The sequence below is a fragment of the Lynx canadensis genome, chromosome D2 (assembly GCF_007474595.2).
Source record: "Lynx canadensis isolate LIC74 chromosome D2, mLynCan4.pri.v2, whole genome shotgun sequence".
NCBI classification, from domain to species: domain Eukaryota; kingdom Metazoa; phylum Chordata; class Mammalia; order Carnivora; family Felidae; genus Lynx; species Lynx canadensis.
In genome coordinates, this window is record NC_044313.2 from 31,251,729 (window position 1) to 31,264,579 (window position 12,851).

Below are 12,851 nucleotides of genomic sequence, written 5' to 3' on the forward strand. Positions count from 1 at the left end.
GGTGTGCAGCTGGGCGGCCTGTGGGTTGCGGAGTTCAGCCTGTCGTGTGTGGGCCCTGGCTGGGTAGGGAAATCCTTCCTTCCCTCAAGTCTCCTGACTCTGCAGGCGCTCCTTGCGTGGATTTGGCCAGGGTAAGATTTCAAAGGACAGAGCCGGGGTACACAGCCCCCCCCCCCACTCCCTGCCCCCTGCCCCCAGAGGCCTGTCTCAGCTACGGTCAGAGCTGCATGCTTATTTTTTTGGAGGTCTGGCGGGAAGGGATTTGGAGTGTGGCCTGAGCCTCCTCACTGCCATGGCAGGTTTGGGGCCCTGTAAGATGTTCTGGTCCCATAGGGAACTAGCACTAGGAGTGGTGGAGTTTTAGGGCAAGAAACGCTGTGAGGCATGTGGGACCCCCAGAACACCCCGGGAGGGACCCAGGCTGTTTATTCCTGCAGCTCTAGGAAATCCCAGGGGTTCTTTCAGTTTATCACTAAACACGCAGGTGCTGGGGATCAGAGTTTTGTTTCCTGAGAGGATTCATGAAATCCTTGTGTGTTTTTGTTTTTACCTTGGTAACTTTGCTTCAGAGGATTCTCTTCAAAATCGTTCACCACTGAGGTTTTTCTTTTAGGTTAGGACCACACAGGAGCTGATGGAAATCAGGGCCACTTGCCTCCAGAGTGTATTTCCTCCTGGGGGAGAAGGGCAGATGCACACTCGTCACTTTTGGAAGAGAGAGAATGGCCTTAGGGCCTCTTCCCTGGACTTTTGCATCCTGGGGCCTGCAGAGCCTGGCTAGCTGCTGGCTCCTCCCTGCTCGTTGGGGTGCTGCCCGTCTGGCCTCAGCCTGAGCTGAGTCTGGGGCACCACCCTCCCGGTGGAGCCATGGTCCTTGAGGGGCACGACAGCGATAGCGGTAATAGTGAAATACTCACAGCAGGTAATACCGACCCAGAGAGCACCTGTGTGTGCCAGGCACTGCTCTCAGTGTTTTAGAAATATTGTCATGTACGCCTCACCACACCTGTAGGTGGTGAGTGCTATCCTTAGCCTTGTTGGACAAATGGGGAAACTGAGGCCCAGGGAATTTAAGCCACGTGTCCAAGGTTATACAGCTAGTGATGGTGGAACAGACAGTTTGGCTCCAAAGGCCAAGCTCTTAGCCACTGGCTCAGTTGGCCAGGGACCCCCTGATACGGCTGCTTAGGCAGAGCACAGGGTCTTATTACAGGGCCCCCGTGTTTCCTATCCAAAGCCTCCAAGTTTCTCATGAGCACTTGGGGTGAGGGGTGTGCTTGGCAGAGTCTGTTGGCAGGAGGTGTCATGATGTGGGGGAAAGAGCACGGAATCACACTGGCCTGGGTTTGATCCCCACCCCTAATTAGCTGCGTGGCACCGGGCAATTGCTTCACCAGTCTGTGCCTCAGTTTCCTCATCAGCGAGGGGGACAGAACACGACTCATCTCACTGCGAGGGTGAGGGTGAGTGAGATGAAGCGTGCTAGGAGTTGGGCTCAGAGCCTGCACTCAGTGGCTGCCCGGCAGGGAGGAGTGGTGGATGTGGGGCCCTGGCGGCGAGAACCTCAGGGAGCCTGGGTAGCTCTGGATCCGGGTTCTTCCTGGAAACCAGGCTGGGAGCCGCCCTGGAGGCTCCCCCCCCCCCGCCTGGCTGCTGTGGCTGCAAAGGTCGGAAGGTCACAGCAGCCTCTCCCAGCTTCTCTTTCCCAGGTGGCTTGCTGGGGAGGGCGTCTCCATGGCGACACCGAAGGACCACCTGTTGGAGGAGTCAGGCGCTGGAGAAAAATGACCTCCTTGCCTCATTCCAGCAGCCTCGGCCGAAGGTTTGAGGGGAAGTGGTTGGCCCACGTTGGAAACTTAATCCTGGCTGCCCTGAGCTACCCCGTGGAGGTCATTCTCTCGGCCTAAATGGCCTAAGTGGTGATAATGCCTCGTTAAGCAGCAGCCCTCAGACCTGGGTGCCGGATGAGAGCTGCCTCTGCCTCCCAGGCTGCCTGTAGAGGGCTCTCCCCTGAGAGGAGGCACTTAGCTCCCGGGTAAGAGAGCTGGAGAGGGAGGCAGGGGGCTGGGATGGGGGGGCGGCTTGAGTGTCCATGGGCATTCTTGTCCGGAAGCCACCAGCAGGGCCTCCTGAGAGAGAGGCTGTATTTGCCTCGTTGTCTGCACTGTTGTTTCTTCCACCTGCCTGTCTCAGGTCTTTTCTTGCGTGGGGGTGGAGTGGGGAGCAGGAAGTGAGGAGGAGGGGGTGGAGTCGCCTGATGGTGGGCTAAAGAATGGTTCCGGGGGTCTGCGCAGGGGCTGGTGCAAAAGGGTAAGAAGAGAGGCATGTGAGTATGATACGTCACCAGAAGTCCCTGTGAGTGCTCCGTGCCCACCCCCCGGCCCACCGCAGGGGTTCCTGACTTTCCGTTGGGCCTTGTTCAGACAAGCCCTAACATTTTCCTTTGCCTCAGCTTTGCTGTCTGTGAAATGAACAATTGTTGAAGTCAATTGCCTTATAAATAAACCATGGTTGCCACGAGAAAGAATGAGCCAGTTATTGTAACATTCATCAGCTTTTTCATGACTTTTGACTGAATGATTTTGTCTCCAGGAATGTATTCCTCCCAAATGCCCACCAAACTTTATGCGGTGTTTATCATTGAACCGGGGGGGGGGGGGCGGGGGGGGGTCGGGGAATGCCCCAGTAACTTGATGCATCCAGATGCAGGGAGAAGTGCTGGCCTGTCAGAAATCATCAGTGGGGGAATGAACAGGGTGTAACATGGCAGAAGGAGCGCGTACCACTTCTGTCTCACCCATCCCCTTGTAAAATGCTTTGCCAGCAGTAAATCTTCAATAAATATTTGTTGAATTATTTCAACTATATAAAAATTGTATCCGAAGAAAACAGGCTTGGGAGAAACTTCTAGAATGTTAACAGAGGTTAATTCTGGGTGATGGATTTATGTGTGATTTTAATTTTTTTCTTTATTCTTCAGAAAACGGAAAAAATAACAATGTGCATGTATTACTCTTATGATTTAAAAAAATTTTTTTAATGTTTTGTTTTTGAGAGAGAGAGAGAGGGAGCATGAGTGGGAAAGGGACAGAGAGAGAGAGGGAGACACAGAATCTGAAGCAGGTTCCAGGCTCTGCACTGTGGGCACAGAGCCTGATGCAGGGCTTGAACCACAAAGCTGTGAGATTGTGACCCGAGCCGAAGTCAGACCCTTAACCAACCAAGGCACCCATGCACCCCTGTTATTATTATTTTTTAAGTTTATTTTTATTTATTTTGAGAGAGAGAGAGAGAGAGAGAGCAAGCAGGGGAGGGACAGAGAGGGAGACAGAATCCCAAGCAGGCTCTGCACTGTTAGTGCACAGCCCAACATGGGGCTGGAGCTCATGAATGGTGATATCATGACCTGAGCTGAAATCAAGAGTCGGGGGCTAAACCAACTGAGCCACCCAGGTGCCTCTGTGTTACTCTTATTTTTCAGTGCAATAACTTGAATATTATGTTGGCTTATAAAAATATAGATGTACTTTAAAAATCCAAACAGTGCAGAAAAGTATAAAAGAGACTAAAGTCACCTCAGTTCCCACCACTGAGCAGTTATAGGTATTAATATGTGGCATTACTATAAGCCCCAGTGAGCTCGCTCTGCCCGCATACTGGGATGACTTGTGTGTGGTTTTACATGAGCAGCTCGCAGAATACAAGCTGTCTTGTAACCCTCTTACCCGTTCTGTATCCTGGACATCTTTCCCTGTCAGTACAAACTGATCTGTACCCTTTTAAATGGCTACATAGTACTTGGTTTCACAGATGTGCTGGAAAGTCAACTAAATGTTGCTTTGTCGGGGGTCCTGGGTGGCTCAGTGGGTTAAGCCTTGGACTTCGATTCAGGTCATGATCTCAGGTGCGTGGGTTCTAGCCCCACTTTGGGCTCTGTTCTGACGGCCTGGAAACTGCTTTGGGTTCTGTGTCTCCCTCTCTCTCTGCCCCTCCCCTGCTTGCTCTCTCTCTTTCTCTTTCTCTCTCTCTGTCTCTGTCTCTCTCAAAAATAAATAAACGTTAAAAAAAATTTTAAGGGGTGCCTGGGTGGCTCAGTTGGTTAAGTGTCCGACTTTGTCACGATCTCATAGTTCGTGAGTTCAAGCCCCGTGTCGGGCTCTGTGCTGACAGCTCAGAGCCTGGATCCTGCTTCGGATTCTGTGTCTCCTTCCCTCTCTGCCCCTGCCCCCTTGTGCTCTTTCTGTCTCTCAAAAATAAATAAATATAAATTTTTAAAAATTTAAACATTGCTTTGTTGATGTCCATTTTTTAACATTTTTGCTCTTGTAATCAGTACTGAAATATCTTTATAATAAAAAAATTAAAACAGTTAAAAATTCCTTGTGGTTTGGGGTTTGGGGATGAAGGTTTCAGCAGGATGGACCAAAGGAAACCAGCCACACTTGCATAGGGAACCAATTTTCAGGGCTTGTTGACGAGGTTCTCGATGCTTGAGGTGCAGTTGTGCACAGGAGGAGCAGTTTGGGGTGCACAGGTGAGGCTCCGAGGTGTCAGGGAAGGATATTTGGTTCAATAAAAACCCTCACGTGGAAAAGAGCCCATCTCACCTAGAGAGGGCCCCCTTGCAGCGTCTAGGCCAGGAAGTGGCTCTGTCTGGGCCAGTCGTCAGGGGCCCCATTACTTTGGAGAGGCCTCAAGCCCCTCTGAGAGATCCTGATAGAAGAGAGAAGAGCAGGGAATGAGTCTTTCCAGCTGCCCCTCAGGATCAGGAGCCAGGCTCAGGGGAAGGGTGGAGAGAGTGATGGGTTGAATGAGTTATCAGCTTGTCACGGGCCTGGCCTGGTGGAAGAAGCCTAGGCCCTAGGATCAGACGGCCGTGTCCAGATCTCTGCTCTGTCATTTACCAGCTGGTGCCCTCCGGGAGACACCTGACCTCTCTGAGCGGCAATTCAGTTTCCTCGTCTGTAAGACAGGCACCGTAACTACTTTCCAGCCCTGCGGGAGGATGTACACAGAGCCTAGTTTCTGGAGTGTGTGGAAACTAATAACATACGTTGTTCTTAGCAGATGCAACTCTAGAACATCATCTAGGCCAAACACGCTTCCTAAACGCTTAGAGGAGAGGGAGCTTGCCGATTTTCAAAGTAGCTTGGATTTGGGCTGACAGGTGTTGGTAGGCGAGGAGGTTGGGCTGCAGGGGAATATGGTATGTGTGTGTGTGTGTGTGCGCATGTGCGTTGGGATGGGGGTAGTTAGCTTGTTGCCAAGCACGTGAGTGACTCTGACGCGGTGAGAAAGAGGAGGAGGTGGCGTGGATGTGGCCACCGAGCTGCCACAGGGAGATAGATTAGATGTGGAGGTGGTTGAGGCTAGGCCTGGTTGAGATTCTGCCGTGTGTGGCTCAGTGGAAGAACGTTCTGGGGAGTGCGGTAGCTGCCTCCTGGAAGGACCTGCTTTTCTGAGGCTGTGCTAGCTCCCTGTGAAGAGAAGTGGCCTGGCAGAGGCTCGGCAGGGGTCAGATGGCCTCTAAGGTGGGGTTCATGGCCAAGGTGCCCGGGTCATGGTTGGGGAGGGCTGAGGAAGAACACAGTAGCCTTGGAAGGGAAGGGAGGGCCAGAGGCCGGGGTGGTGTGGGGAGAGGAGCCACTGCAGTTCAGGCCTGGCCCTGCTCCAGACAGTGGGCCCCCCTGTCCTCCTCGGCCCTGCCCTCCTTCTCCTCGATGCAAGATGGACCTTGTGGCAGGCTCCTGCCTGTGGGCCTTCCAGGCTCCCTGTCTTCCTCTGCTTGCTTTTTCAGGCCCTCTGTGATCCGGACTCCCATCCCCCCACCCCGTTTCCCACAGCTCCCGACTCCCAGCCTGTCTCCTCCCTCATTCCCCAGGCAAAGGGCCGTTCCCCTTTCCCAGAATGTCCACTCTGTCCCTCTCACTGTGCACACCTGCCTTGTCTTTTAGGTCTCATCTTGGGCCCCGTGTACTCAATCTCCTTAAAATGCATGGCCCACCCTGCCGTCTCCTCACAACAGCCTGTAGGAGCCAGTGCCACCAGATAATGGCATGGGTGTCTGCAAGGGGGCCCCTTTCAAGCACAGGCCATGCTCTTTACTTGTTTATGCCCCATGCTAACCTGATGAGCTAGTCACAGTTATTATCCCCGCTTCATAGATGAGGAAACTGAGGCTCAGTGAGGATTCCACCTGAATAGCCTCCAACTGTCTAGTTTCCAAGTTCTTCCCTGCGTGAATGTCTTGTCTCTCCAATGAGCCTGAGGTCTTTCTGGGCAAAAGCCATGACTTTGGCTTCCACGGCTCTTCCAGCAGCGAGCCTGTGCCCTGTGCATTTCCCTGGCCTCACATCAGCTGCAAAGATGGGCCTTAGCTTGTTGGGCCTTGGCATAGACTTGGGGGTCCCGGGGCTTGGCTGGGAAGCACCCAGCCCCATTGATGAGAGGACAGGCTGGAGGCAGGTGGAGAGGGAGCGTGGAGCTGAGCCCTGGCCTGGGGGCCACCCTGGGCATCTCACCCATTTCGTTCTCTCCTTGCCTCCACCAGGGAACTCAACGGCAACAACATCACTCGGATCCATAAAAATGACTTTGTGGGACTCAAGCAGCTGCGGGTGCTGTGAGTAACCTCCCTTCTGCCCCTACCCTTGGCAGTGGCCCTGTGGCTCCTGAGCAGAGTCCTGGCTGTGGGTTGTAGGGTTGTGGGCCAGAGACCCTGGATGCCCTGAGGGGGGTGGAGTGGAAGTGCCAGTGAGTCCTTCCCCCGAGCAGCCACCGTCTTGCACACGGCTGAGCACTTGGGCTCAGCATAGGCACCAGTGGTCGCTGCCTGGCAGGGTCTGGGCCGGACAGATGGGGCGTCTTGTCTGTTGGTTGTATCCTGGAATGAGGGAAGACCGGGTAACCATGAGGAACCTTTAGGTCTCTGACTTAGCCTGCTGGGGCTGCCATAACAAAACACCCACAGACGGGGTAGCTTAAACAACAGAAATTTACTTTCTCACAGTTCTTGAGGAAGTCTATGATCAAGGTGCCATCAAGGTTGTTTGTAGTGAGGCTTGTCTTCTTGGCCACCTTCGTGCTGTGTCCTCATATGGCCTTTCCTCTGTGTGTGCACAGAGAGAGATCTTTGGTGTCTTTTTCTCTTCTTATAAGGAGACCAGTCCTACCAGATTACGGCCCTACCCTTATGACCTCATTTAACCTTAATAACCTCCCTAAAGGCTGCATCTCCAAATCACGTTGGGGGTTAGGGCTTCAGTGTATGAATTTTGGGGGATGCACTTCAGCCTATAACATTCTCCATAGTTCTTTTGACTCTGTGCCTCAGAAAGACTCTCTGGCAAGGCTACCCCTGACTTGAGACGGTAGATGAGTGGGGGCAGTTGAGGATAGAGGTGACCCCCTTGGGTGCCTGACAGGGGCAGATATTGGAGGCGATGGGTGTGGCTCTATTGGCGTTGACCACTAGCCAGCAAAGGAGCCGTCCACAGCATTTCCCTTGTTGGGCTGGGCAGGGGTGAGGAGTGAGGACTGAGGAGCGAGGAGGGGAAAGGTTGGATCCCTTCGTCGCTTCCTGCTCTACTCCTCTCAGACACATGCATGCATTCTGACACATTCAACATCAGACCGTCATAGGGTCCTCACCCCCTACTGTCAGGGTAGTGCAAGGGTCCTGGGGCCTCAGTTCTTTCAGAACTACTTTGCAGTTCTGAGGGTCTTGGGCGGGTCTGGAGACCTTGTGGTCTCCATCTTCCCTGGGGTCGTAGCTGTCAGTTGCTGGGCAGGGGTCTCTGCTGCTCTAGAACCCGCTGATCTTTGACTCCTCCCCAGGCTCCAGGAATCTCTTCTGAGTACAGGAAAACCCTCCTTCCCTCCTGTCACCCCCCACCCACCCAGGCCTCCAGCACGAGCTCCTCAACAGCTTGGGCTTTTGGAAACAAGGTGGAAGAAGAGAAGTGTGTGGTGGCAGCTTCTGCCCCTGTCCCATCCCCAAACCTCCTCTGAGGTCCGTGTGGGACCTCGAGCCACCCGCTTGAGAGTGGACAGGAGAAAACCACAGGGAGAAAAATCTACTCGACGGTCTCCAAAATTCCCACGCAACAAGCAAACTGCCTGCCAGCCGGATGTTCTGGGCTGTAGGGCGCGTTGGTGGTGAGGAGGTGCAGTCTCGTGGAGCCAGGTGGTCGAGTGGGCAGCAGATGGGGCCAGGCGGTGTAGGAGTGCGGGCAGAGGGGTGCTGGCTGCCAACTGCAGTGTGTTTGCTGCACGTGTGGGCTTTGCCCAGTTGGCACAGGCTCCCCGCCCCCTGCTACCGGCCCATCCCCCTGCTCTGCCGCTTGGACGTGTGCCCTCTGGGCTGAAGGAGGGCACGTGCGCCAGCAGCCTGGCATTGACCCCTGCTGCCTGGGTCCCAGCTTCCCAAAACGAGGATGTCTTTGGAGCCGTGGCCCGGTGCTCTGGGATCCTGTGACCACGGTGGCCGCTTCAGAGGGATCGGCATGGGCTCAGGGGCTGGAAGTGCATCTTGCTGTCGGGGCTGAGCGTGCCCGCCAGCCCTGTCGGGAATTTGCAAGCTTGTGAGGCAGTTTTGTCCGCTCGGGCTGGGACGCGGGTCTGCATGTATCTCCGGCCCTGCTCCTGTTTCACTCCCTTGTGCCATCTGCTGCTGAGAGTTCCTGTCCAACACCCTGCAGCTGTCCTGTCTCTTTGCCTCCCCAGGCAGCTGATGGAGAACCAGATTGGAGTGGTGGAACGGGGGGCTTTCGACGACATGAAGGAGCTGGAGCGGCTGTAAGTATCCGTGGGCACAGGCTTGGGGCGGTGGGGTGGCGCCGGGGGCACATGATGGCTGAGTCTGGCAGCGAGGGCCGTGTGCGGGGAGAGGACTGCACGCCCCGCCCGCCTCCCACCTGTTGATGGGAGCCAGGGGGAGCCGCAGCCGTGGAAGCCGTCACGGCATTGTTGTCGTGAGATGACAGCAAGGACAAAGCTGGAGGGTGTCCGCGCCCCGTGCTCTAAAAGCAACTGTCTTTGTTGGTTTTCCCTGAAAATACATCATGGCAAAAAAATCCATGCAGTACTGAGGAAGTGAGATGGCTTCATATCATCTCATACCCACTGATTTGTGTAGCCATAAGGAAGAAATGGTGTGCCAAGGGGACCGTCAGGGAAGGTACAGTGGCCGGCCACCTGAGGATTTGTGTCTTGGGTGTTCAGGGCCACAGCACAGAAACTGGAAGGTGGAAATGTTTCTGATTTACATGGTTTGCTCCATACAGGGCTTTTGCATTTGAAAATGGGTCTTGATCAATTTTTGCATTTCAGGTTGGCAGTAATGAAAAGAAAAGGGAATGTGGTACGAGTGAGGTGGGGGATGGACACTCAAGTTCACGGTGGTCACTGGTCTCATTTTTTTGCTTTGGTTTGGCTCTCAAGAGGTGCGCAGAGTCCTGAAGTTCATGCCCTTCGAGCCAGAAAGTCCCATTTCATTTTAAGGAAATAATCAGAGATGTGGCTAAAAATTTGTATATCAGGGGGATATTCATGGCACATCATTGAAATACAACAAATACAACAAAAAAATGGAAAACCATTCTGGTGGAGACATAAGATATCAGATCACATTTGTCAAGAACAGTTGAGACCATTGGAATGTGCTCACAATGTAATATTAAATGAAAAAGGCAGGAAGTGACATTTATGTAAATTAAATCAGCTTGTATGTACATAGAATACAGGAGGAGGAAAATCATTGGGAATATTAACTCTCATTACACTGAGTGGTGGGATAATTTTATTCTTTGTGCTCATCTTTTTGATGAATTTTCTTACAATGAGTTTATAATTATAATTATAGCTACTGTTGATTGCCTTACTCTGTGCCAGGCGCCAAGCTGAGCTCTTTGCCCTACTGTATCTCATTTAATCCTTAAAACAACACAGTGGTCAGTGGCGTTTTACGGATGAGAAACAGAGGTGCAGTGCAGTTAAGGCACTTGTGTTATTAAGTGATTATTAAGAGATTAAGGGCAGAAGAAGGGATTAGAACCCGGATCATTTTCCCTCCAAAGCCTGAGATCTTAATGACTATGACCTCATACCTCACTCTTCTCTTTTACTTCAAAGAAAGGGAGGTATTAAATAAAGGGAGAAGAATATGGCTGTCTTCTTGCCTTCCTGCTGCCTGGAAGACATTCAAGGCGATCTTTCTTTTGTGTTCTTCATCCAGGCCTAAACCTGAGCAATAAGGAGGCTGCAGCTAGGACAGATGATTAGTCCTGTGTTTGTTTTCTTGAAAAGTCTCAGAACAAAATATGTCCTTGTGACTTGGCTGGGAGGGCCTGGTTGGGACCTAACCCACTGCGGCTCTGGCTGGGGGCTGCCCTGCCCTGCAGGAGGAGAAAAGGTGGGCGGGGGTCTACCCATGTTGGGGGTGGCCCAGGTCATGCCTGCTGCTGCCACCAAGATAGGGCAGGGACCTGCAGGTTCCTCGCCGTGCTGGGTCCCTCCTTTGGCGTCCTTTGATTTTCTACTTTAAACTGGCTATTGGATTTTTTTTCCCTCTTAAATGTTTTCAGAAATTGAAGCCAGAAAGATGAGAAAGTCCTGGGGGAAAACAAAACAAAACAAAAAAAAAAAACAATGATTACCAGACAGTGTAAACACAGGATTAATTTACTAGACAAGGTGAAGGAACTTGATGTGATCTGATGTCTACTCCTGTTGCTTTAAGGATTATATTGGTGGTCCCCCCCCCCCCCCCGCTTTTTTTTTTCCAAGGCAGTGGTGTGTTTCCCTAGGAGCCCTCCCTTTTGAGTAAACCTCTTCCAGCTGGTCTAATTGTCTGCGCCGTGCTAGAAAATGATGCCTTTCTCACATATCAGACGAAGAGCGACCTCTGAGGAGGTTACCACAGACCAGTTACTACTGGCCGCAGAGAACTACATTTCTTCCTCCCTCCCAGTGAAAGAAAGCTCTTGCCGAGTTGGTTTCTCATCGCCCAGCACTGTTGAAGGGGATGGTCGTGTGAGGCCCAAACTGTACTGTAGTCTGGAGGGCGGGGGCTGCCTCGTACACTTGTGCTTCTCCAACCTTGACGTGCACGCAGATCACTGGGGGATCTTGGTAACATGCAGACTCTGACTCAACAGGGCTGGGGTACGCAGTGCTTACCAACTCCCAGGTGAAGCCCCTGCAGATGGTCTGTGTGAGCACCGAGGTTCTACATTTACAGGTGCCACAGCCCCAGTGGATGGGCCTCCGGTGCTCTGGAGTAGAGAACTAGGTGCTGACGGTGGCAAGAAGCTTCTGGTTAGGCATCGCTGCCTTCCTGGGACGAGTCCGGGTCCTTTCTGTATTGGGTCTTCTCCGCCAGGCCACCTTCCAGGACCAGACTTCCCACTCCTGCCTGTGTTTACAAAACGGGGAGTCGTCTGTCCACCCGTGGAGCAATTAGAAATGATGGGCATACTAGTCAGTCATTAAAAATAAAGGGGTCGTTCTCTATCGTTTGGCATGAAAAGACATCCACAAATTGTTGAGTGAGGAAAATGCAGGTGGCTGAATACATTTTCTTCTATTGCTTGAAGTTTTTCAAGAATTAAGCATGCGTTTTCATACATAATTTAGAAAATCGAGAAAGCTGTTTTCATTTTGAAAAAAGACCTAAAGCAAACACTAAAAAAAAAAAGTTAAGTTGCCACGGAGTCAAATGTGGATGAAACAACAAAAAATCAGGACCTTGTGGCTAGTCCTACCCCATAAGGGTATATCTCACATTTCAAGTGTAGTCAGGTATTCAGCTCGAAAACCAAGATGATATTTGAATCAGTGCCTTCTAAATTACAAAGGGTCATGTAAATGTAACGATGATGATGATGAGCAAGGGAGGAAGTCATGGAAGGTGTCGACGCCCACTGTACTTCGGGTCCTTGGTGGGGAGCTTTCACAGGCGCTCTGTGCTTCTCCTCCCCAAGTGTTGGATGGTGAATTCCCACTTTATAGATGAAGAAACTGAGGCCCGGAGGAGGTAATTTCCCTGGGGTTACACAGTGACTTTGTTAAAATTGGAACCCTGTGCCCTCTCACTCTGAGTCCAGTGCTTTCTGAAAAGTCTTTGGATTTCCTGGAACTCTTAGGCAACTTCCAACTCTTCCTTTCTTCTCTTTTTCAGACGACTGAACCGGAACCAGCTGCACAGTTTGCCAGAACTGCTGTTCCAGAATAACCAGGCTCTGTCGAGGCTGTGAGTGACACTGTGGCCAAAACTCTGTCTGTGGTCTAGTCCCTCACCCTGTGGGAGGGGCAGTGTCTGGTCAGGGGGACCCAGAACTTCCCATGACGGTGACCTCCTGCTCCTCACCTGTCAGGAGTTGCACGGGGCATCAAAAGCCAGGCCCTTTCTGTAGGAAGGTGCTGCGTGGGGGCATTTCTGTCTGGTGAGCACTTGCAGAATCCACGACTCATTCAGTTCTGTGTGCTGCCTCTGACAGTGTGGATGTGAGAATGTTCTGGGAGTGGACATTCTCGTCAGCTGTGATGCCAGGCTTTATAGGGAGCACTGTCTTTGCGCATCTGTCTCAGCCTTTGGTAACCTGCCTTGGGTCGAATATTTATTCATTCAACTAAGCCCTTCTTGGACCTATTTATATTTTCAGATCGGGTAATGAGGTCTGGAAACTTAGTAACCATGGCTTCTATCTGCTGTAAATGTACTTCTTCCAAGTTTAAAGGGTAGTGGCTAATTCTGCTACTCTGTGATGTGCTAAATGTGTCTGTAATTGTTCTAGCATTTGCTTCTTTTTTGGGATCTTGGGTTGGAGAGGACCTTAGAGATCATCTAAGGA

General features: G+C 52.0%; 1 protein-coding gene across 1 annotated transcript in view; it reads left to right on the plus strand.

The window, feature by feature from the left end:
- The window catches only part of SLIT1 (slit guidance ligand 1), a 168,250-nt gene that overhangs the window by 15,546 nt on the left and 139,853 nt on the right, over nt 1-12,851 (plus strand). Inside the window, exons 2-4 of the mRNA XM_030334219.1 lie at nt 6,551-6,622; nt 8,725-8,796; nt 12,179-12,250. Coding sequence (XP_030190079.1) covers nt 6,551-6,622; nt 8,725-8,796; nt 12,179-12,250 — 216 coding nt within the window. The remainder of the gene's footprint in view (nt 1-6,550; nt 6,623-8,724; nt 8,797-12,178; nt 12,251-12,851) is intronic.